At 37.4% G+C, this 21936-nt stretch overlaps 1 protein-coding gene and 1 pseudogene across 1 annotated transcript; both read right to left on the reverse strand.

Annotated features, from left to right (window-relative positions):
• Positions 1–3136: 3136 nt before the first annotated feature.
• LOC113350759 lies at positions 3137–3589 on the reverse strand. The gene has a single exon (XM_026594882.1). The coding sequence runs from the start codon at positions 3587–3589 to the stop codon at positions 3137–3139; it is 453 nt and encodes a 150-aa protein (XP_026450667.1).
• Positions 3590–4583: 994 nt separating this feature from the next.
• LOC113350760 lies at positions 4584–7681 on the reverse strand (annotated as a pseudogene).
• Positions 7682–21936: the final 14255 nt, after the last annotated feature.

The raw sequence follows: 21936 nt of genomic DNA on the forward strand, positions 1-21936 counted from the left end.
CTCCCGGTGTGACCAAACAAGCTCCGTGATACTCATCGACCAGCCCTCTGTTATTTCATCCAATCATAACTCTCCTAGCACGCAGGCAGCATCCGCAATTGCTAGCCAAAGTAGGCTAGTCGATCCGCCTGAAAAGGGTCTTAATTAGGTCGTTACCGTCCATAGTAGTCTTAAATTAATCGAAGCCATCCAACTTGTACAGACAAATTTATCGTCTTAGATTCAAGTTTGATCAACCAATAAGGTACCATTATGTTCTCCGGCGGCCCGTTTTTGGCTTTGACCAATCATATCTCTTCAACTTGGTCGGACGACATCCAAAAGGTCACCAAAGATTGTACGAATATATGGGAGCATTTGGTAAATAATTTAAGTATAAGATACATGCCAAAAGTTTCGTATGGATGTCTAGTATAACATACTGAAAAATCACATCAATTGGATTAACGAGCTAAAAGATACAGCCTATAAGACGAGATGTCATGGCTGAAAACTGACAGAATTCCTCCTGAATTCTTCCTGATTCTTTTTTACTGTCGGCCTGGTTTCACCTATTAAATGAGCTCAAAACCTAAATATTCGCTCGTAGAAAGATAGGAAATTCTTTTCTAATAAGAATGAAAGGGCGGATCATCAAAATCCGAGTTCGTATGAGAATTCTACAGCAGTTTTAGTACGGGTCTCACATCTGCATTTTCTGATTCCGAATTTTCATAAATTAACATAAACCGCCGCAAATCATCTCAACCATCCAACTAGGATAGATGATTTAACCGGTTTAGATTTAATTTGGCCCGACCAATAGGATGTCAAAATGGCTACCAGGAGTCATTCTCCTATAAGGACCGACAACCTCATCTTTGACGTACATGGATAGCTCCTGGAAGCTTCCCAAAGATGGACGGTCATGCTTTTCTTAAGACATTGAGCTCTGCGACTAACCAAGACAGGCTCTATACAACGATGCTTCATGAGCATCGATTATTTTGAGTTGCTTGCTTAAAAGCGATGCTTTATATGCATCGATTACAAACGATATTTTATAAATATCAATTTCACAAATAACTTAATTATTTGACCTAAAAGATGCTATTTTTTGCGGCAAGTCTCACAACTTGACTTGTCACATATGACTGCCTACCGCCTAGCTTGCGAATGATTGGTCGAAATAATTAGGTCTTGCAAGCAAGACACGCTCAGCAACTTGCTACGTATTTTTCTGCAAAATACTCGAGACATCAAACATGTCACAAAATGGGAGATGTTCATCAGGGTATTGGTCTGGCGGTTTACGGCGTGCAACACGCCCATTATGAGAAAGTGTCAGGAAAGGCGGACAGTTAGTGGCAGTAAAGAAGTAGTGGGTGTAAAACCAACCGGTCTTCCCTTCATAATAGGGACATGGTTTTACATGATCCCCGCTTCTCCATCACTCAACTACTTCCACTTCCTATGAGATCATTGTGTGTTCGACTATGACTTGTATAAACAGATTTTCAATCTATTTCAACAAAAAGAGTTCACTAATGTAAGTATCCAGAATACACCAAGAAATGATAGCTTACATTCTGCAAGAAGGTTCTATATTCTGGTACAAGTCATAAAACAACCACACCTTCATTGTTCACCATTCTGATCTCAACATCTTCTTTGCTTCCCTCCCTAAAATCAACCCTTCTACTTCATTTTGTGACCAAAGTAAGACTGGAGCTGCCATTTCTTGGTTTAGGTCAGAATTGTACAGATTGATCTCTCGAATCTAAAGTAATCTTGTGCAGTACATTTGTTTAGGGCTTAGATTCGTTTCTCGACGGCACACCCAATTTACCACTTTCAGCAGAATCGGTTTTTACCCTACTACATAAATGTTGTTGCATTCTACTTAATAACAAACTACAAACAAATTAATAATTAAATGTTTAAACTAATACATGAAATAAAACTTAAAAATTACGCCCGCCGGCTCTTCCATACCCAGAGATTCACTTACATATTTTCTCTTAAACTGTCATACAGTTTCTGATTCTGAATGTAATTAGTCATTTTCCCATAGTTTCTTGCAGGAAAGCCTCTTTATGGTTGAATCTCAGGCCTCAAATCTTCATCTTCATGATTAGTTCATTCCTTATCACAACGAGTTACCATGTTATGTACAATTATGCAAGTGAGCATAGTCTTGTACATTTCACGAGGACTTAAACCATGATATAATCCACAAATGATAGTGAACTTCCTCTTCAAAATTCCAAAAGTCCGTTCCACATCCTTCCTCGATGCTATTTGACGATCGTTAAGATGCTGGTATGAACTACCAATTTCGTCGCCAAGGGACTGACGGTAATGTTGAAGGGTGAATATGATTTCGGTCCTACCCGTCCTAGCTACACCAAATGGATACACTTTCTAGGAATGGTATGAAAGAGAAATTTTCTTCCATTGTACTATGTACCTTCTTTTATAGACTTTCCCAAAAGCCCTTCCTTTTGTAACATCATGCCACATGTCCTAAACCCCTTATTTACCACTAATGTCACTCCTTCTCTAATACAACCTCTTTTATTTCTCTTAATTCCTTCGTTGTCCTTCTTTCTTTATGGATACTTTTTGGTGGACTTGGGCTTTAGTCCCCAAGTCCCCTTTATTCCTGTTGGACTTAACACCCTATTAGGGGCTCCACAGCCCTGCTAGGGGGTTAGATTTTCCATGTATCAACAGGTAACATTGGACCAATGTTGACCATTTCGGATAGATACCATCTGCAAGATAACACTCATGAGTGTATTGATGGTCGTTGATTGTGAAACAGACTTAGGGGTAAATTCCATGTTTTAGATCTTCAAACAGAGGCTACTTTTGCAAAAACATTAATATCATTTTGTGAACCCGAAATACAAAAAAAGAAGTGTCATATCCAACGATCATAAAAAAGGAAAACTTTCAAGGATAATGGTTTGTTTCGTGTAATGACCCTTATATTGATCATCCCAATAAACAGGGCATCCCTGTCATACCCAATGCGTACTGTCAATACTACCTAACAATCCTGGGAATCCCCTATCCTCATTCTCCCTTAATATTTGTCTAACATCCTCCTTGGTTGGTTTTAGTAAATACGTTGGACCAAAATGATTAATTATTACTTCGCAAAAAATGAAAGATAATTGAATGAAGTTGATTTCCCCGTACGAAGGTACTCATCGTTCGCATCCGCCGGTTTGCCATAACCTAGAATCCTTAGAGCCGAAGTAACTTTTTGTTTAGAACTATGACCTCCAATATATTGTGCATCAAACTGACAATTAAATTGAGGTTCTACTCGACAAAGCTCATCAATAATCTTTTTCACCAGGTGCCGAGGCATGCAGAACCCACATTGGGAATCTTGATCAGAGTACACACAATTAGGGAGAAAATAACTGTGTATCAGTTTCTGGTGGTAAATCCCTCGATAAGTATATCTTCTTGAGAATATTTCTTTTGACTCTGGAACTCTACGTACTTGGTCCGAATGTACGAGCATTAGAGTGTCGATCAATTCTTTATCTTCAGCTTTCTCATCATCAAGTTGTTGCAATCTTGGTTGATGCATTTCTTACTGTAATTTAAACCGAATCATAATTATATTACTTTCTTCATAGAATCTCGTCATCGATGATGATGAAATTTAAAATTGAAAATAGATAAAGAAATACGTAAAAGGACGTGTATATATATAGAAATGAAGTAGGGGAAAATGGACATTAAACGATATAGTTTCCACAAAGCGGGCAAGCGATAGGAATTGCACCGCCAACATTCTTAACATCATAGTCATGGGATATCAGATGGCTTTAGTTTGACCATTGTAAACATGGTGTAGACCGCAGTTACTTTTGGCTCTTTGGGAACTTGAAATCGTCTCTCTTTTCTTTTCGTTTTCTTGATCGAATGGAACAGTTTACAGTTCTCTCTCTCTACATCCTCTGGCATGCAGAATATTAGTTTGTGAAAATCAAATTTAGGGTTACAAATTGAGAGGAGGATCAATCCAAACTGAGGACCCTTGCATTGTTGATTTCTCGTTGTAAATGTAAAAAGATCAACAGCTGATGGAGTGGTTTGATTCTTCCAGGCTTTAATTCTTTGTATGGTAAAAAAATTAATCAAACTTTACTTGAGGGGGTAAAAGCATTTTCATCGTCTTCTTATTTTTCTTATACTCCAATGACATTAATCCATTACTGAAGGAAAACTGCATTCTCAGCACTGCATTCAAATCCCCAATATGGGGTAAAAAAATATTTAATTGAATAAGAAATGTTGAATAATGGCTTGGAAATATGGCGTTATCAAGTGTAGAAAGTTTGTTGCTCCTGTAATTTTGTTTCTCAATGGGTTCTAGACTGTTGCTTCACATTATATAGTTCTGGCCTTTGATTTATTTGAAGTAGTCACAGAAACACCCAATTTCCAAATGTATGTTGTTAAATTTCTATTCAGGATTATAAAAAATTCATATACAAAGAAATGAAATGCATCTAGATCCTATTGCAAACATCTTTTCTTTTTACTATATAATAGAAATAGAAAGGGAATAAACCAGTTCAAGAGCTTCGTCGCTTGAGAAGATCGAATAACTGCTTTTCAGGAACTGGTATGCACTTGACGACCCAACCGATGGGCCAAGAAATGATTGCAATGCCGATACATGCTCCCCATTGACCCCAGTTCAACCTCTCTGTATCTGCAAACTTCTTTAGGAATTCAACCATAACCACTTGAAGAACAATGGTGATTCCAATGATCCCTAAAAACAACTTGTTCTTGAGTACTCCTTCAAACACGTTCTTCTTCTCCAGCTTCCTTGCATTGAACTCATTAAATACTTGACACAGAACGAAAGTATTGAAGATTAGGGTGTTTTTGACATCCGCATTCACCCCGAATATAACATTTCCTTTGAATTGCAGGATCAAGAGGACGAATATCTGATATAAAGACTGGGCAACGAGGTTTCTCCACATGGCATTCATAATTAGTGGCTGGTTACGACCCACTGGTGGGTTTTTCATGAGCTCTTCGGTAGGTCTGTCTGTGGCTAAGGCTAGGGCTCCCAGAGTGTCCATGATGAGGTTCACCCATAGCAATTGGACTGTTGTAAGAGGAACTTCACCAGCAGAAGCGGCTGCAATGAAGTTGATTACTAGAGCAGCAATGTTCACAGTTAGCTGGAACTGGATGAATTTTTGTATGTTAGTATAAACACACCTCCCCCACCTCAAAACTGTGACGACGGTAGCAAAATTGTCATCCAAAATGACAATATCTGAGCTCTCTTTTGCAACTTCGGTGCCTTGAATCCCCATTGAGAGTCCGACATCAGCCTCTTTTAAAGCTGGTGCGTCGTTTGTGCCATCTCCAGTTACTGCAACCACATGTCCTTTTTGTTTCAAGCACTGCACCATCAATAGCTTGTCAAATGGAGATGATCTTGCCATCACAGAAATTCTGTCAACCTTTTCCATCCTTTCCTCCACAATGTAATTTCTGAACTCTACTCCTTCTACCACAGCTCCGTTGTTCAAGTTAGGATCAGAGGGATCAAGAATGCCACATTCAGTTGCTATTGCTCTTGCAGTAAAAATATTATCTCCTGTGATCATTTTGATACTTACTCCAGCATTTTTGCAGGCTTCCACAGCTTTCCTCACACCAGGACGGCATGGGTCTTTCAGACCCACCAGTCCCAGTAGAGTCAACCCATCTTCCTTTAGCTTTTGACCTGCCTCTTCACCATCATTCTTCTCTAAGTCTTCTTCTTGGAACTGACCATAAGCGAAGGCTATGCATCGAAGACTTTGGTCTGCCATGTTTTTGATGATTTCCTCGAGTTTCATTCTTTCACCTTCACCCATGACTTGTATGACCCCGGTACTTCCGTAATAACTGGAACACATAGCTAATATCATCTCTGCTGCTCCTTTCCAGTGCACATGAACCGCGTTCGAATTCTTCTTCTTCAAGGAAATCCCACTTCTCTTCTTCTCTGAATTGAATGCTACTACATGAAGAACGGTACAGCTTCGCTTCAATTCCTCCATATCCATTCCCAAATTTGATACAGCCCACGAAAGAAGAGACTTCTCAGTTGGACTACCAGAGATCTCAGGAGTCATTCCCGAAGTTGGTACATAAATACTGCCGGTTGTGTTTAGTCCAACCCCTTGATAGAAAAATTCAAGAATATCGGAGCTGACTGCGGGTGAGGCTTTCTCATCTTTCATGGCTTCTTGGGCAAGGAAAAATTTGGTCACCTTCATTTGGTTAAGAGTGAGAATACCTGTTTTATCTGTACATATTGTGGTGGCTGAACCCATAGTTTCACAAGAAGCTAGTTTTCGGCCATGGCCTGATCAGCCATCATTCTCTTCATTGAGTAAGCAAGTGTGAGTGTCACAGCCAACGGCAAGCCTTCTGGAATTGCTACAACGACAATCGTTACTGCATCAGAAATAGTGCGGACCACTGCGTTCATCACATCGTTAAACTTCGTCTTGCTTCCATTGAACTCTCGTTGTCCTAACTTGTTTAATGTGTTACCGGTGAAATAACGGGCAGACAGCACCACAAGAACAAGGAAAGCCACTGTCAGTCCAACTTTCCCTATTTATGAAGTAAGTTTATCAAGCCGAACTTGTAATGGTGTTCTGTCACTGGAATCATTACTGACTGAGCTCATCATCTCTCCCCATGCAGTGTCCATGCCAACTGATGTTGCAATCATATTTCCATATCCATCTACCACTTTGCATCCCGAGAGCAGGAAAGGGTTCCTACTGACATTAATTTCCAATGGTTCAGTCTCTCCCGTCATACTCGATTCATCAACTTGCAGTGAATCCATCGGCGGGAATCTGATCTCCAATCTTTAGACATATCTCCAACGACAATATCGAAGATCGACATGGTATGTCTTCTCCTATCTCTCACAACATCAATCTGAATATTGTTACTAACCATTGAAAGTTTACTGAACTCTCTTGATTGTCGAAAGTTGCTCACACCAGAAACACCCACAACAAGAAAGACAGCAACAAAAATACTTCCACCACCATACCAACCTTCCTTAATACAATTCTCTTTCATACCGAAACCAATAGAGAGAGCTGCACATGCTAGTAGAATAAGAATAATAGTGTCTTTGAATGGTTCCATCAAATAGTGGAAGAACCCTTTCAAGGCTGGTTTTTTATATGTATTAGTGCCAAAAGATTCACGGCGGCGACTTATATCTATATCTCCACCACAAATCCCATTATTCACATCACTTAAGTTTATTTACGATTCCATGAACACCACCAAACTGACTCAATAGTTGCAGGTTTTTTTCCTTGACAATATCAATAAGATTCTTATGACCAACAATAGAGAAACTTACATTTTGGATGCTGTTATCTCCATCCTGTTCACTGCTGATAATATCTAGAGAAACATAAGACGGTGAACGTGAAAGGCCAATGAAAAACGGGTTCTCTTTGACGGAGGCAATCTTTTTAGCTAAAGAAAGAAAAACTCTGGAAGAGTAAATAACAGTGAATGCACATCTCCATCTTTTATGAGGTTTGCTTAAAATAGGACGTTCAGAATGTGCACGGGGTGAACAGGAAGAGGAAGAAGAAGAAGGATAAGTAAATGGCATTGGTGTTTCTTAAAGTTATGAACAGTAATCTCTAGAGGGAGAAAATGATCAATCTATAGAAACAGTATGACGAAGAAGAATTTTTTTTTTTTTGAAGGTTATGACGAAGAAAAAGAAGCAATGCAGTTGGGAAAAAAAGTTACTGTTGATTTTGCTGTGTGATATCTAATTGATAAAGCTTTTTTTACTTCGAATGTATTGTGTCTGACGTATGTGATCCATTTTATAGACTGAATTGAAACCGCTTATGAAATTCTAGTGCTCACAGGTTTATGGTTGTGAGTTCTGAAATTTCTGACATGGAGTTGAATACTATCATGGAGTCTAGGGATGCCGAGTTCTTTGAGAATGTATTTCCTATGAAACGTGATTCTCGAAAGAGATGTTTAGATGATCCCCAAGAATTTCTGTCAACCAGTCAGTCATTACCTTTAGAGGAAGATGAACCAGAAATAGAACCTAGAAGAAGTAAAAGGGTTAAAATAAAGAAAACCTATCATGGTTGCATTACATACCTAGTCGAGTCTGATCCTCAGACTTATAAAGAAGCCATGACTTGTCCTGAAGCTCCATGGTGGAAAGAAGCTTCAATTAGTGAAATTGATTCCATTCGAGAAAACGATACTTTTGAACTTGTAGATTTACCTCCAGAGTCTAAGGCCATAGGTTGTAAATGGATTTTCAAGAAAAAACGAAATATAAATGGAACTATTGAAAAATACAAGGCTAGGTTGGTAGCGAAAGGTTATAAACAGATAGAAGGTATAAATTTCTTTGATACATATTCACCAGTGAGTAGAAATAGCTCCATTAGGATGTTAATTGCTATAGCTTCTGTCCATAACCTAGAGATACATCAGATGGATGTAAAGACAGCGTTTTTGAATGGTGATTTAGATGAAGAAATCTATATGGAACAACCCGAAAGATTTGTAGTTAAAGGTTGTGAAAAGAAAGTTTGTAAACTGAAGAAAACTTTGTATGGATAGAAACAAGAACCTAAATAGTGGCATGAGAAATTTTATCATGTGATGATTTCTAGTGGTTTTAGAATTAATGAATCTGATAAGTGTGTTTATATTAAACTTGTCAAGGATGCCTGTGTGATTGTGTGCTTGTACGTTGATGATATGCTTATACTAAGTACAAACATGGATGTTATTAATACCACTAAGAAACTGTTGAATGAGAACTTTGACATGAAAGACTTAGGCCCCGCTGATGTCATATTAGGGATGAAGATTAGAAAAACTTTTAATGGCTATAGTCTGAGTCAGTCTCATTATGTTGAATCCATACTTAAGAAATATAATCAGTTTGACTGTAAACCTGTGTTGCATTCCATATGATTCTTCTTGCAAACTCATGAAGAATAAGGGTGTAGGTGTTAACCAACTTGAATACTCAAGAGTCAATTAGAAGTCTGATGTATTTGATGAATTGTACGAGACCGGACATTGCTTATGCTGTGAGTAGGTTAAGCATGTATACTTGTAATCCAGGGCAGAAACATTGGGATGCACTTATTAGAGTGCTAAAGTACTTGAAGTACACAATGACCTTTTGTTTGAATTACGAAGGGTATCCGGCCGTCCTTGAGCGATTTTGCGATGCAAACTGGATAGCAGACTCAGAGGAGTCTAAGTCTACGAGTGGATATGTATTCACTCTAGAAGGTGCGTCTGTATCTTGGAAGAGTTCCAAACAGACATGTATAGCTCGCTCAACTATAGAGTCGGAGTTTATTGCGTTAGATAAAGCAGGAGAGGAGGCCGAATGGCTAAGAAACTTTTTAGAAGATATTCCTCTCTGGCATAGGCCTGTGCCAGCTATATCTATACATTGTGACAGCAAATCTGCAATAGGTAGAGCTAAAAATAGCTTCTACAATGGAAAGTCTATACATATGCGTAGAAGACATGATTCTTTGAAATTACTAATCTCAACAGGCGTTATTTCCATAGATTGGACAAGGTCCAAGGAGAATATCGCGGACCCTTTGACGAAAGGCTTGTCCAAGGAGATAGTTAGTAAAGCATCGAAGGGGATGGGGCTTAGGCTCAAATAATTAAACTTGCCATGAAGGATACTCAACCTTGCTGACTGGAGATTCCAAGATCAAGGTTTCGAATGAGACAACTAATTTGTGGGTAAAGGTAAACACTATCAGATAATTTTATTATCTGTCCCTTCCCTATGGTGTTGATGTGATAGTGTGACTGCATGTGGAGGATGACTTTTAATTAAGTCTTAATGAGTTCTATAGTTTCAATTTAAGAAAGTGGGGTGTAGCAGTAACACTCTTGATGGAACTCACCTATCTGAATGAGGAAGTGGGTCGCTTCCTATGAGAATGGAGCCAATTCTTTAGAGCATTCTGAGAAACAGGATATGTCCAGGGCCAAAATGGACAAAACGGCACGAACTTAGCAACACTTGGAGGATATCATGCGTGGATATTATTTGAACTACACCAAACGCTAGCAGTTCAAGACATCGTTCACTGTTTAGCTAGTAGTTCCGGTAACTTCTCACTAAGCAAGGTTCAAGACCTCATGGACACCTTTGCCTAAATGGTATTTTCCTTACTCTGATTTTTCGTTTTCCGATATTTCATTCATGTGGGGGATTGTTGGAGAAAATGATTTTTAATAAAGATTATGGTCTTGGTATGGTTTGATAATGACCTAAGGGTCTAAGGATACTCACTCATTTTTGGTGAATGAAGTGGAACCTTTAGTCCCACATTGTGGAAAACTAAAGAGGGCTCCACTATATAACCATGTTATGTATGTTGTAAAACGTGGGTGGAGCGGGTGGGCAAAAATACATTTTTGACCCATGCGATATACGCGTATACCATGCACCAAGTCCTCTTTACTCGATTATTTTTGGAGAATTTTTCTTTAGGAATTTAATTCCAAAATTATTTTTTAAGAGTTTTATTTGTGGGAAATTCCTTTACGAGTTTTACTTGTTTTTGAAGAAAAAAAAAAACCTAACTTGATTTGCAAGTATCTCATCCTATAAATATGACTCGAAATTCTGTTTTAAAAAACACACAAGCAGCGACTATCTCTAGGTCTACTTTTTCTTCTTCTTCTTATTTTGTGCGGCTTTTGCTTCCATCCCTGTTGCTGAGTTCAAGAGTGGGTAACTTGCGTTGTGCTAACTCAAGTTATATCGGGCAGTCTTATCCTGGACACATCTTCGCACGTTGGGGTTTAGCATTACTTCAGAGTATACCCGCGAACTAATGTGTTAAGGACACTTGTTGAACCTGTGATTCTGCCCTCATCAATTTGTTCGTGGTAGAGTTGTTTGATACTGTTCTTTATTTATTGTTTGATACATCTGACGTTTTCTTCAATTGTTGCAAGATTCCAACAATCTTAACACATTAATATTCCTTGTAACAATGGGAAAGAACGATGTTGAAAGACCACAGAAGTTTAACGGAAAGGATTTCAAGAGATGGCAATCCAAGATGCTATTTTATCTAAGCCATCATGAACTAGATATTACTTGTTCACACATGAATTGATTGAATTGATGAAGGTTTAACTGAGGAGGCGATCGAGTATAACAAGAGGTGTAATTTTCTGGCGAAAAATCATATCATGAATGGTTTGGAAGATGCGATGTATGATTTTTACAATGCTAAAGAAAATTTCAGTGCTTATGATTTGTGGACTGCGTTAGAAGCAAAGTATCAAGCGGAGACTGCAGGGAGCAGAAATTTCTGGTGGCGAAGTTTATGGACTTCAAGATGACGAATGATAAACCTGTTGTTGATCAATTTCTCGAATTTCAACAGATCATTAATGAGATTCTTGCTGAAGGTATGGTCATTGATGAGACGTTTCAAGTATCTGCGGTAATTGAGAAGTTACCATCTTCTTGGTCTGAATACAAGAAAAAGCTAAGACATGAAACTGGCGAGATCAACATGGTTGAATTAGGAAAGAAAATTCAAGTGGAAGAGATGCTGTGCACCAAGGATAAGAACGTGTCTTCTGCAAGGGACATGAGTAACAAAGCTCATATGACTGAACACAGATCTTCCAAAGCTGGAAAAGGTGAGAGTAACAATCGTAACTCTAAGCGTGGTCCTCCCAAGAAAGGTATGTTTCGAAAACCAGAGTCTAGCATTACTAAAATTAAGGGTGCTTGTTATGCGTGTGGAGTTACTGGACATATGGCAGTTCACTGTAGACATCGTAAGGACAAAAAGGATAGTGCTAACTTGGTTGAAAAGAACAAGGACGAGTTTTCTGCAGTAGTGTCTGAAGTTAATTTGGTGACCAATGTGATGGACTGGTGGGTAGACTCTGGAGCTACCAAGCATGTTTGTGGGAACAGAGACCTGTTCACCTCCTACCAGAGAGGGTAGGGGAAGGCGAGAAACTCTATATGGGTAACTCATCTGCATCAGAGGTTGCAGGAAAAGGAAAGGTCGGTCTGAAGCTCACATCTGGCAAGACTCTCACATTGAATGAAGTTCTTCATGTTCCAGACATCTGCAAAAATCTTGTTTCTTGTTCTGTTTTAGATGATAAGGGTTTTAAAGTTTCAATTGAGTCTGGAAAACTTATAGTAACTAAGGGCAATGATTATGTGGGTAAGGGTTATAAGACTGGAGGTCTTTACAAACTTAATGTAACCTGTCCTGAAGTGAAATTGAATGATTCTTCTGCTTACATGTGTGTGTCATCGAATGTTTGGCATGGTAGACTTGGTCATGTAAATTACAAATCAATGCATAAACTGGCTAGCGTAGGCTGCATACCCAAATTCACTTTGGATAAAAGTTATAAGTGTGAGATTTGTGTAGAATCTAAGCATGCTAAGAAATCATTCAGAAGAATGTCCAGAGAAACACTAAACCCTTAGAATTGATTCATTCAGACGTAGTTGACATGAAGTCAGTTCAAACTAGAGGTGGTAAGAAATGGTTTGTCACTTTTATAGATGATTGTACGAGGTACTGTCAGGTTTATTTGCTTAGAGGGAAGGACAATGCCTTAGAAGCCTTTAAGATATATAAACGTGAAGTTGAAAACCAATTGAATGCTACCATTAAAACTTTTAGGTCTGACCGTGGTGGTGAGTATCTAATTCCTATTGGAGATTTCTGTGAAGAACATGGGATAATACATGAAACTACAGCCCCTTATTCACCTCAATCCAATGGTGTAGCTGAACGAAAGAACCGTACCCTTAAGGATATGATGAATGCCATGTTGATTAGTTCAGGATTACCTTCGAACTTGTGGGGGGAGGATATCCTCTCAGCCAATTACATCCTGAACAGAGTCCTCTTTAAAGGATCAGATATAACTCCATATGAGTTATGAAAAGGTAGACAACCATCTTATGCTGACTTCAAAGTATGGGGGTGCTTGGAAAAGGTGGCCATCCCTCCTCCTAAGACAACTAAGATAGGACCCAAAATTGTTGATTGTGTTTTTATAGGGTATCCTGAGCATTCTCGTGCTCATAGGTTTATGGTTGTGAGTTCTGAAATTTCTGACGTAGGGTTGAATACTATCATGGAGTCTAGGGATGCTGAGTTCTTTGAGAATGTATTTCCTATGAAACGTGATTCTCGAAAGAGATGTTTAGATGATCCCCAATGAATTTCCGTCAACCAGTCAGTCATTACCTTTAGAGGAAGATGAACCAGAAATAAAACCTAGAAGAGGTAAAAGGGTTAAAATAAAGAAAACCTATCCTGGTTACATTACATACCTAGACGAGTCTGATCCTCAGACTTATAAAGAAGCCATGACTTGTCCGGAAGCTCCATGGTGGAAAGAAGCTTCAATTAGTGAAATGGATTCCATTCGAGAAAACGATACTTTTGAACTTGTATATTTACCTCCAGGGTCTAAGGCCATAGGTTGTAAATGGATTTTCAAGAGAAAACGTAATATAAATGGAACTATTGAAAAATACAAGGCTAGGTTGGTAGCGAAAGGCTATAAACAGATAGAAGGTATAGATTTCTTTGATACATATTCACCAGTGAGTAGAATTAGCTCCATTAGGATGTTAATTGCTATAGCTTCTGTCCATAACCTAGAGATACATCAGATGAATGTAAAGACAGCGTTTTTGAATGGTGATTCAGATGAAGAAATCTATATGGAACAACCCGAAGGATTTGTAGTTAAAGGTTGTGGAAAGAAAGTTTGTAAACTGAAGAAATCTTTGTATGGATTCAAACAAGCACCTAAACAGTGGCATGAGAAATTTGATCATGTGATGATTTCTAGTGGTTTTAGAATTAATGAATCTGATAAGTGTGTTTATACTAAACTTGTCAAGGATGCCTGTGTGATTGTATGCTTGTACGTTGATGATATGCTTATACTAGGTACAAACATGGATGTTATTAATACCACTAAGAAACTGTTGAATGAGAACTTTGACATGGAAGAATTAGGCCCCGCTGATGTCATATTAGGGATGAAGATTAGAAAAACTTCTAATGGCTATAGTCTGAGTCAGTCTCATTAAGAATCAGTTTGATTGTAAACCTGTTTGCACTCCATATGATTCTTCTTGCAAACTCATGAAGAATAAGGGTGTAGGTGTTAACCAACTTGAATACTCAAGAGTCATAGGAAGTATGATGTATTTGATGAATTGTACGAGACCAGACATTGCTTATGCTGTATACTTGTAATCCGGGGCAGAAACATTGGGATGCACTTATTAGAGTGCTAAAGTACTTGAAGTACACAATGACCTTTTGTTTGAATTACGAAGGGTATCCGGACGTCCTTGATGGATTTTGCGATGCAAACTGGATAGCAGACTCAGAGGAGTCTAAGTCTACGAGTGGATATGTATTCACTCTAGCAGGTGCGTCTGTATCTTGGAAGAGTTCCAAACATACATGTATAGCTCGCTCAACTATGGAATCGGAGTTTATTGCGTTAGATAAAGCAGGAGAGGAGGACGAATGGATAAGAAACTTTTTAGAAGATATTCCTCTCTGGCATAGGCCTGTGCCAGCTATATCTATACATTGTGATACAAATGTGCAATAGGTAGAGCTAAGAATAGCTTCTACAATGGAAAGTCTATACATATGCGTAGAAGACGTGATTCTTTGAAATTACTAATCTCAACAGGCGTTATTTCCATAGATTGGACAAGGTCCAAGGAGAATATCGCGGACCCTTTAACGAAAGGTTTATCCAAGGAGATAGTTAGTAAAGCATCGAAGGTGATGGGGCTTAGGCTCAAATAATTAAACTTGCCATGAAGGATACTCAACCTTGTTGACTGGAGATCCCAAGATCAAGGTTTCGAATGAGACAACTAATTTGTGGTGGGTAAAGGTAAACACTATCAGAGAATTTCATTCTCTGTCCCTTCCTTATGGTGTTGATATGATAGTGTGACTGCATTTGGAGGATGATTGTTAATTAAGTCTTAATGAGTTCTATAGTTTCAATTTAAAATTGAAGTGGGGTGTAGCAGTAAACACTCTTGATGGAACTCACCTATCTGGATGAGGAAGTGGGTCACTTCCTATGATAATGGAGCCGATTCTCTAGAGCATTCTGAGAAACAGGATATGTCCAGCGACAAAATGGACAAAACGGCACGAACTTAGAAACACTTGGAGGATATCATGCGTGGATGTTATTATAATTACACCAAACGCTATCAGTTCAAGACATCAGTTCACTGTCTAGCTAGTAGTTCCGGTAACTTCTCACTAAGCAAGGTTCAAGACCTCATGGACACCTTTGCCTAAATGGTATTTTCCGTACTCTGATTTTTCGTTATTTACCGAGATTTCATTCATGTGGTGGATTGTTGGAGAAAATGAATTATTTAATAAATGGATTTTTGGTCTTGGTGTGGTTTGATCTCATGACCTAAGGGTCTAAGGATACTCACTCATTTTTTAGTGAATGAAATGGAACCTTTAGTCCCACATTATGGAAAACTAAAGAGGTGCTCCACTATATAACCATGTGCTCATGGATATGTTGTAAAACAATGTGGGTGGAGCGGGTGGGGCGAAAAATACATGTTTCGATCCATGCCCATGCACGTATACCATGCACCAAGTTCCTCTTCTACTCGTATTTATTTTTGGCGAATTTTTCTTTAGGAAATTAATTCCAAAATATTTTCTTAAGAGTTTTATTTATGGAAAATTCCTTTTACGAGTTTTACTTGTTTTTAAAGAAAACCAAAACCTAACTTGATTTGCAAGTATCTTATCCTATAAATATGACTCGAAATTCTGTTTTCAAAACACACAAGCAGCGACTATCTCTAAGTCTACTTTTCTTCTTCTTCTTCTTATTTTTTGTGCGGCGTTTTACTTCCATCCCTGTTGCTGAGTTCAAGAGTGGGTAACTTGCGTTGTGCTAACTCAAGTTATATCGGGAAGTCTTATCCTGGACACATCTTCGCACGTTGGGGTTTAGCATTACTTCAGAGTATACCCGCGAACTAATGTGTTAAGGACAGCTTGTTGAACCTGTGATTCTGCCCTCATCAATTTGTTCGCGGTAAAGTTGTTTGATACGGTTCTTTATATTTATTGTTTGATACATCTGACGTTTCTTCTATTGTTGTAAAATTCCAACAAATAGTCATACTGATTTTAATATGCGCTTGTAATTCTTTCAGTTCAGATTTGCCATCTAAACAGTAAACACTAATTATTATTTGTAAATAGTCATACTAATTTTAATATGTGTTTTTAATTCCAAAGTCATCACAGTTTTTGGTATGAGTTTAGGTGTAAAGAAATTTTGTTTAACATAGAGAAAGCAGAGTGGATGGCGATGTTCCGTGTGAGGTTGAGTTCGTAATGTTGAAGCTTCATGATTAGTTTCAAGTTTCTCCGTAGGTTCGAAGACGGTTGTTCATTTTTAATAAAGAGTGGATTTAGTGCTATTAGGTTGGATGAGAATGACAAATGATATTGTTAGTTTAGTTTAACAATGACTTACAATATTTATTATTCAAAGTAATCCTCAATGTTGCATGTCAAATACCTTTTTATATCATTCTCCGCGTAGAATTTATATCCTAAAATCTGTAAATGTAGCATAACTGATTGTTTGCTTTGGTTTATAAACGCAGTTTATAGTTAATACATATTAAAGCAGTTTATAATTAATACATCTTAAATATTCTTGGTATATATAATCCAACAAAACGAAGCGAGCAAGACATGAATATGAGTCGTGCATGGCCCCATAACTCTATCCTGAGCCCCTGACATGGCCCGCGCGAATCCAATACCCTCATACTCGTACAAGCAATTTCGTTTAAAGGATCATATCTTCTCTTTTATTTTTATTTTTTACATAAGGATGAAATTTCCTTCGAGAATTTGTTCTCCTTTTAATATATTCCATTGCAAAAGTATTTTTCTTTTTTTACGTAATGACGAATTTCCTTCGAGAATTTGCTCTCCTTTTAATATATTCCTTTGCAAAAGAAAAGATTACATACCAAAACTCATGTTAGGCAGTTTTGGACACTGCACATACGACTTTTGTTTCCTATCCATATAGATACCATGAGACTGCTAATTTCTTTGTACGAAAACTCCAAAACAGGTAACAAATCTACGTCGACACGGTTGAGTGTCTATTTTAGCAATACATGGGAAAAGCTCAGTTGGTAATATTTCCAATAAATTAATAAAACCTAATGTCCATCCACAAAGATTCTCAACAAAGTTCCACTGAGATCAGTAAACATACTGCTGGTTATTTTATTATTCGGTTCATTGATAATATGATACAAATGGTTATAACTTGATTTTGCTGGAATGAGAATTTAAAAAACCAAATAAAAAAAAACTAAAATAATCAAGTGCATGCAAGCAGATAAAACAACATGCTATCGCTTTACACATGTAATTTTCCTTGTTTTCAAAACATAAGAAACTTGTATGCGTGATCTTACCAACACTGCCTACATCTTTTCTCCACACAAAAACATCAGGGATTAATTGATGGCCCCAAGAAATAGTTAGGGACCTCAAATATTTTATTCCCACCCCAAAAAAATCTATTTTCACCCCAAAATATAGTGAAAATACTGTTTTACCCTTCTCTAAATCTAAAAGTTAAAATTCTATTAACCCTTAACTCTAAACCCTAACTCATTTTCATTTTTAAACCCAAAAAAATAATCAGTCCCCTCCTCCCCTCTCTCTCGACTCTCCATCACGACTGAAAAATAAGAGTCGTCAATCTCATAGTTATATACCCTAACGATTTTTCATATGCATGTTATTTGTATGAAAAATCGTTGATGTCTAGTGTGTAGGAGATAACGACCCTTTTTCTGGGTTTGACGACCCCTTTTTATACACTAACGACTCTTTATGACCAAAAACTATATCTTTGTCCAAAACAATGGAAGGATCGTCATTGTTTATTGGAGAATCGTCACCGAATTCGGTAGAGTCGTCATGATATTGAAGTGTTTTAAAAACGACCCTCAAAAGTCGTCATTGTTTCTTGACGACTCTAAACAGTCGTTAATTCTTATAAAAGAGTCGTTATCCTCTTCTAAGATTCATTAAGGGCGGGGATACATTAAAGGGTCGTCAACGACCCTCACGAGCCGTCTTTTTTTCTTGACGACCCTAAACAGTCGTTAATGGTTATAAAAGAGTCGTTATCTTCTTCTAATGTATTTCCGCCATTAATGACTCTTCAAAGAATATAAGGACTCTTTTATAACCATTAACGACTGTTTAGAGTCGTCAAGAAACAATTTTTAAACACTAACGACTCTTGAGGGTCGTTTTTGAAACTTAAACGACTGTTAAGAGTCGTTATTGAAATACTTCACTACCCTGACGACTTTTCATGCAGGTTTGGGCAAAAAAAAAAAATTGCAAACAAAAATTTTGGAAAAAAAAGAAGGTTAAAATCAAATTAAGTGATATTAACACTAATTAAGTAAAATTTGTTAGACTTAATTTTGGTTTAACAACAAATCATGTTTAGCTTAAGATAATCCAGTTTAATATAGTGCAGATTATGGTATGATTATTGTTTTAATCATTTATATAATCCTGTTTAGTATGAACTAATCTAGCATGAGTTGTCCTGTGAGTTGTCTATTGTAGCCATGAGCTGTCACTCCAACTCATGATGGAAAGGTTGGAGAGACATGTGGAAATCATGACTAGGACTCTCTTCTAGCCTCACTTGTTTTAAAAGGAAAATTAGTTTTTATTCATCAATCTAAGGTGAGGAAATAGAAGTAGATCAGAAGTCATGAAACCTCAAAGCTATTGCTTTCTATTTCCTTATTGTGAATCAGTTTTGTGTATATGGTGTATGTAGGTGTTCTAAGTTGCTTAGTGTTGATTTAGTGTTGTAAGAACATGGTAATACTAGAGTTATGGTATATTTCAGTATATGGTTTTCACATAATCGTGTTTAAGCATAAAGAATTTTGATTATGAAGCTGAAATTCCAACATTCTACTTCTATTCTCCTAGCTATTTCATGTTCTTCATCTAGGTATATTCAAAATTCTGTTTTGAAAGGTACTTATCGATATTGTTGCTGATAGCATGAATTGTTGATAACATAAGAATTTTGTATTGTTTATGATTTTAATGTTTGTAGTCTTTATCTGGGTACATAGCATAATTGTTTAATTGGTCTGAATCTTTCAATTATGAGTATGCTAGACTACAATGGTAGTATCCATGTCAAGTTTCGTGTTCTTCCTCAAAAGGATAATGAAGAGTTAAACTTGGTCATTAATGTTTTAAGCCTGACCAAGTATGGATGCTAGGTGGTTTTCTATTTAGTAGTTTGTGTCGACTATGGAAAACAATCAGGTATGTTTCATCATCAGGTTAATGGTTTTGAATCTGTGTGCTTCATGTTATGGGATTTTTCCTTCATTTCAGCATGCTTGACTGAGCTTAAGCTTGGATTCTGTTAACTACTATGGAAAATCAATGCTAGATACTCTGTTTACTTCAGACTTACATCTGGAATCACTTCAAATAATAACATTCGTGAATGCATTAAATTGTATGTTCAGTAACTAGACATCATGTAGTTGTAAATTATTGAAGTTATGAATGTCTATATTTTTAGACTATGTGGCAGTGGGGCAGTTTAGTGACCACGATTTAATGTGTATATGCATAAACATACATATCTAAGTCATGTGCGATTTCATACGGACTACGGATTTACTCGTTTGAATTGATGTTTTCAAATGACTGTTGATCAGTATTGGCTCACTCTTAGATGATTGGTTGTTCCTTGCTTGTGAGCCAAATGTTTTCTAGATGCATATTTGTCTATGTTATCCCACTAACATGTATTACTGATAGTTGTTCGGATACCACGCTTAAGTCAGTTACCAGACAAGCTTGTATTGTTGCTGCATCTATCCTTCGTAAGGATACTTGGGAATCAAAAGGAGTTTTAGCTACTATTGTTTCTGCAAGGAAATGTGTAGCATTTTTGGGTAATGATACTAGTGGGAAAGTTAGATAGCCAGTGTTTTCATGTGCTTGTTTTTCAGAGCAAATCAAGTCAAGTTCAAGTCTCAAAGAACTGTCTGCATGAAAGGAGGATAGCAGAATACATAAGGTAGTTACTGCTTCAATCATTTTTTTAAGAAAGTTGCTCCTGAAAGGTAGAGGTCTTCCTCCTTTTGTGTTCAACTTATCAAAACAGTGGGAGGCAGTTTAAATGGAAATTTCTTGGCTGTTGAAAGTACTGTTTTCTGGTATCATCGAGTGTTTCGAACCAAAAGTTTTCATCATCATCGTAATTGTTTAAGTCACCAAGGATTCACTTGTGCTACAAAAGGTTCAAGCTTCCAGGGGATAACATCCATGATTGTTGCTGGTGCTGAGCATATAGTTGTAGTTACAAGTGATGGTGAAATGTTTGGATGTGGCTGGGGTCAATGTGAAGCTTAGTTTTTGGTGACCAAGATAATCAACTAGTTCCTCAGAAGTTTTCTGTTATCTATGAACAATAGATGGTTTTGATTGCATATGTCATTCGATCTATCTATACCTCAGGGAGTTTGTATACTCACGGTGAAGTATATACAGTTAATTAGGTTGAAGGGTGGTGATGAGGACCAGGTACAGATGTCAGGGGAGGAGCTGTGGAAGTCATCGGTGACAGACTGCGTGAGGGTTGCCGTAGATATTGCGTGGAGTCTGATTACACGTCAGAATCATTCACCGTGCTTATGATTATGAATTCATTTGATTATTTGTAGGAGGATGGGTATTCTTGAGGACAAGTAAGCTGGTAGTTGAGTGTCAATGCAATGCTCAAAGAGATGAGGATTGATTAAAACCTAGTGTTACGATGGAGTTGGACTTGGTGGTTTACAACTCTATAGCTGTTTTGCTGTAGGTTTGACTTGTGCTTGAGATAATTTGTTTTTTAACTTGTGTATTAGACCCAAAGGTTTAATAGTCAAGTTAAAAACATGTCGTTTTCTTTACAGTACAGATTTGAACTAAGGCATGTCCTTTCATTTCCAGTTTTGAAAGTTGAGATTATGGATGTTTTGTACCTTCCATTGCTTGATCAAGTATTTCCAAAGTGATACTTTGAGAATAATGAAAGTGTTCTAATGAAAATGAAGTTTTGTGGTTCAGTAATTTTGGAGAATTACCACAGAAAATCAATGCTTAAAGTGTTTTCAACGAGAATGAAGTGTTTTTAGTGGTTTAGCTGTTTGGGAAGTCACTACAGAAAACCAATGTCAAAGGCGTTGCGATATAAGGTTCTGATTGCATGTGGCTAAGTGATGATAGAGAGATGAAGATTCTTGTGGTTTAGACCACGAAGACCAGAAATTGTCAAAGATTCTTCATCAGTTTCGGTTAAAGCAAGGTTTGCTTGTGATTTATTTTGGACGTTGCAAGTGTGAACCTGCCCAAAAGTGATTCACACTAGTAATATTTGAAATAAACCATGTTTTATACTTGGTTTAGTTTTTCCTCTGTCTATTAAACCCAAAGGTTTGATAGTCAAGTTCTAGGTATTCATTTTCTTTAAAATACAGATTGAACTTAAGGTATAATCATTTGATTCCAATTTTTTTTAAAAGTTGTGATTAAAAATTCCGTACCTTTCATTGCTCGACTAAATGTCGCCAAAGCGATACTTTGAAAGTGAGAAAGGGTTAGAGCAGAAAACCAGTGTTGAAAGCTTTGCACCACAAGGTACTAGCTGTGTATGGCTAAACTA

Source organism: Papaver somniferum, chromosome 2 (genome assembly GCF_003573695.1).
Source record: "Papaver somniferum cultivar HN1 chromosome 2, ASM357369v1, whole genome shotgun sequence".
Lineage (NCBI taxonomy): Eukaryota > Viridiplantae > Streptophyta > Magnoliopsida > Ranunculales > Papaveraceae > Papaver > Papaver somniferum.

Bases quoted from the DNA above. Each gene is read 5' to 3' on its own strand.
- LOC113350759 (XM_026594882.1), bottom strand. From the start codon at position 3,589: ATGCATCAACCAAGATTGCAACAACTTGATGATGAGAAAGCTGAAGAT.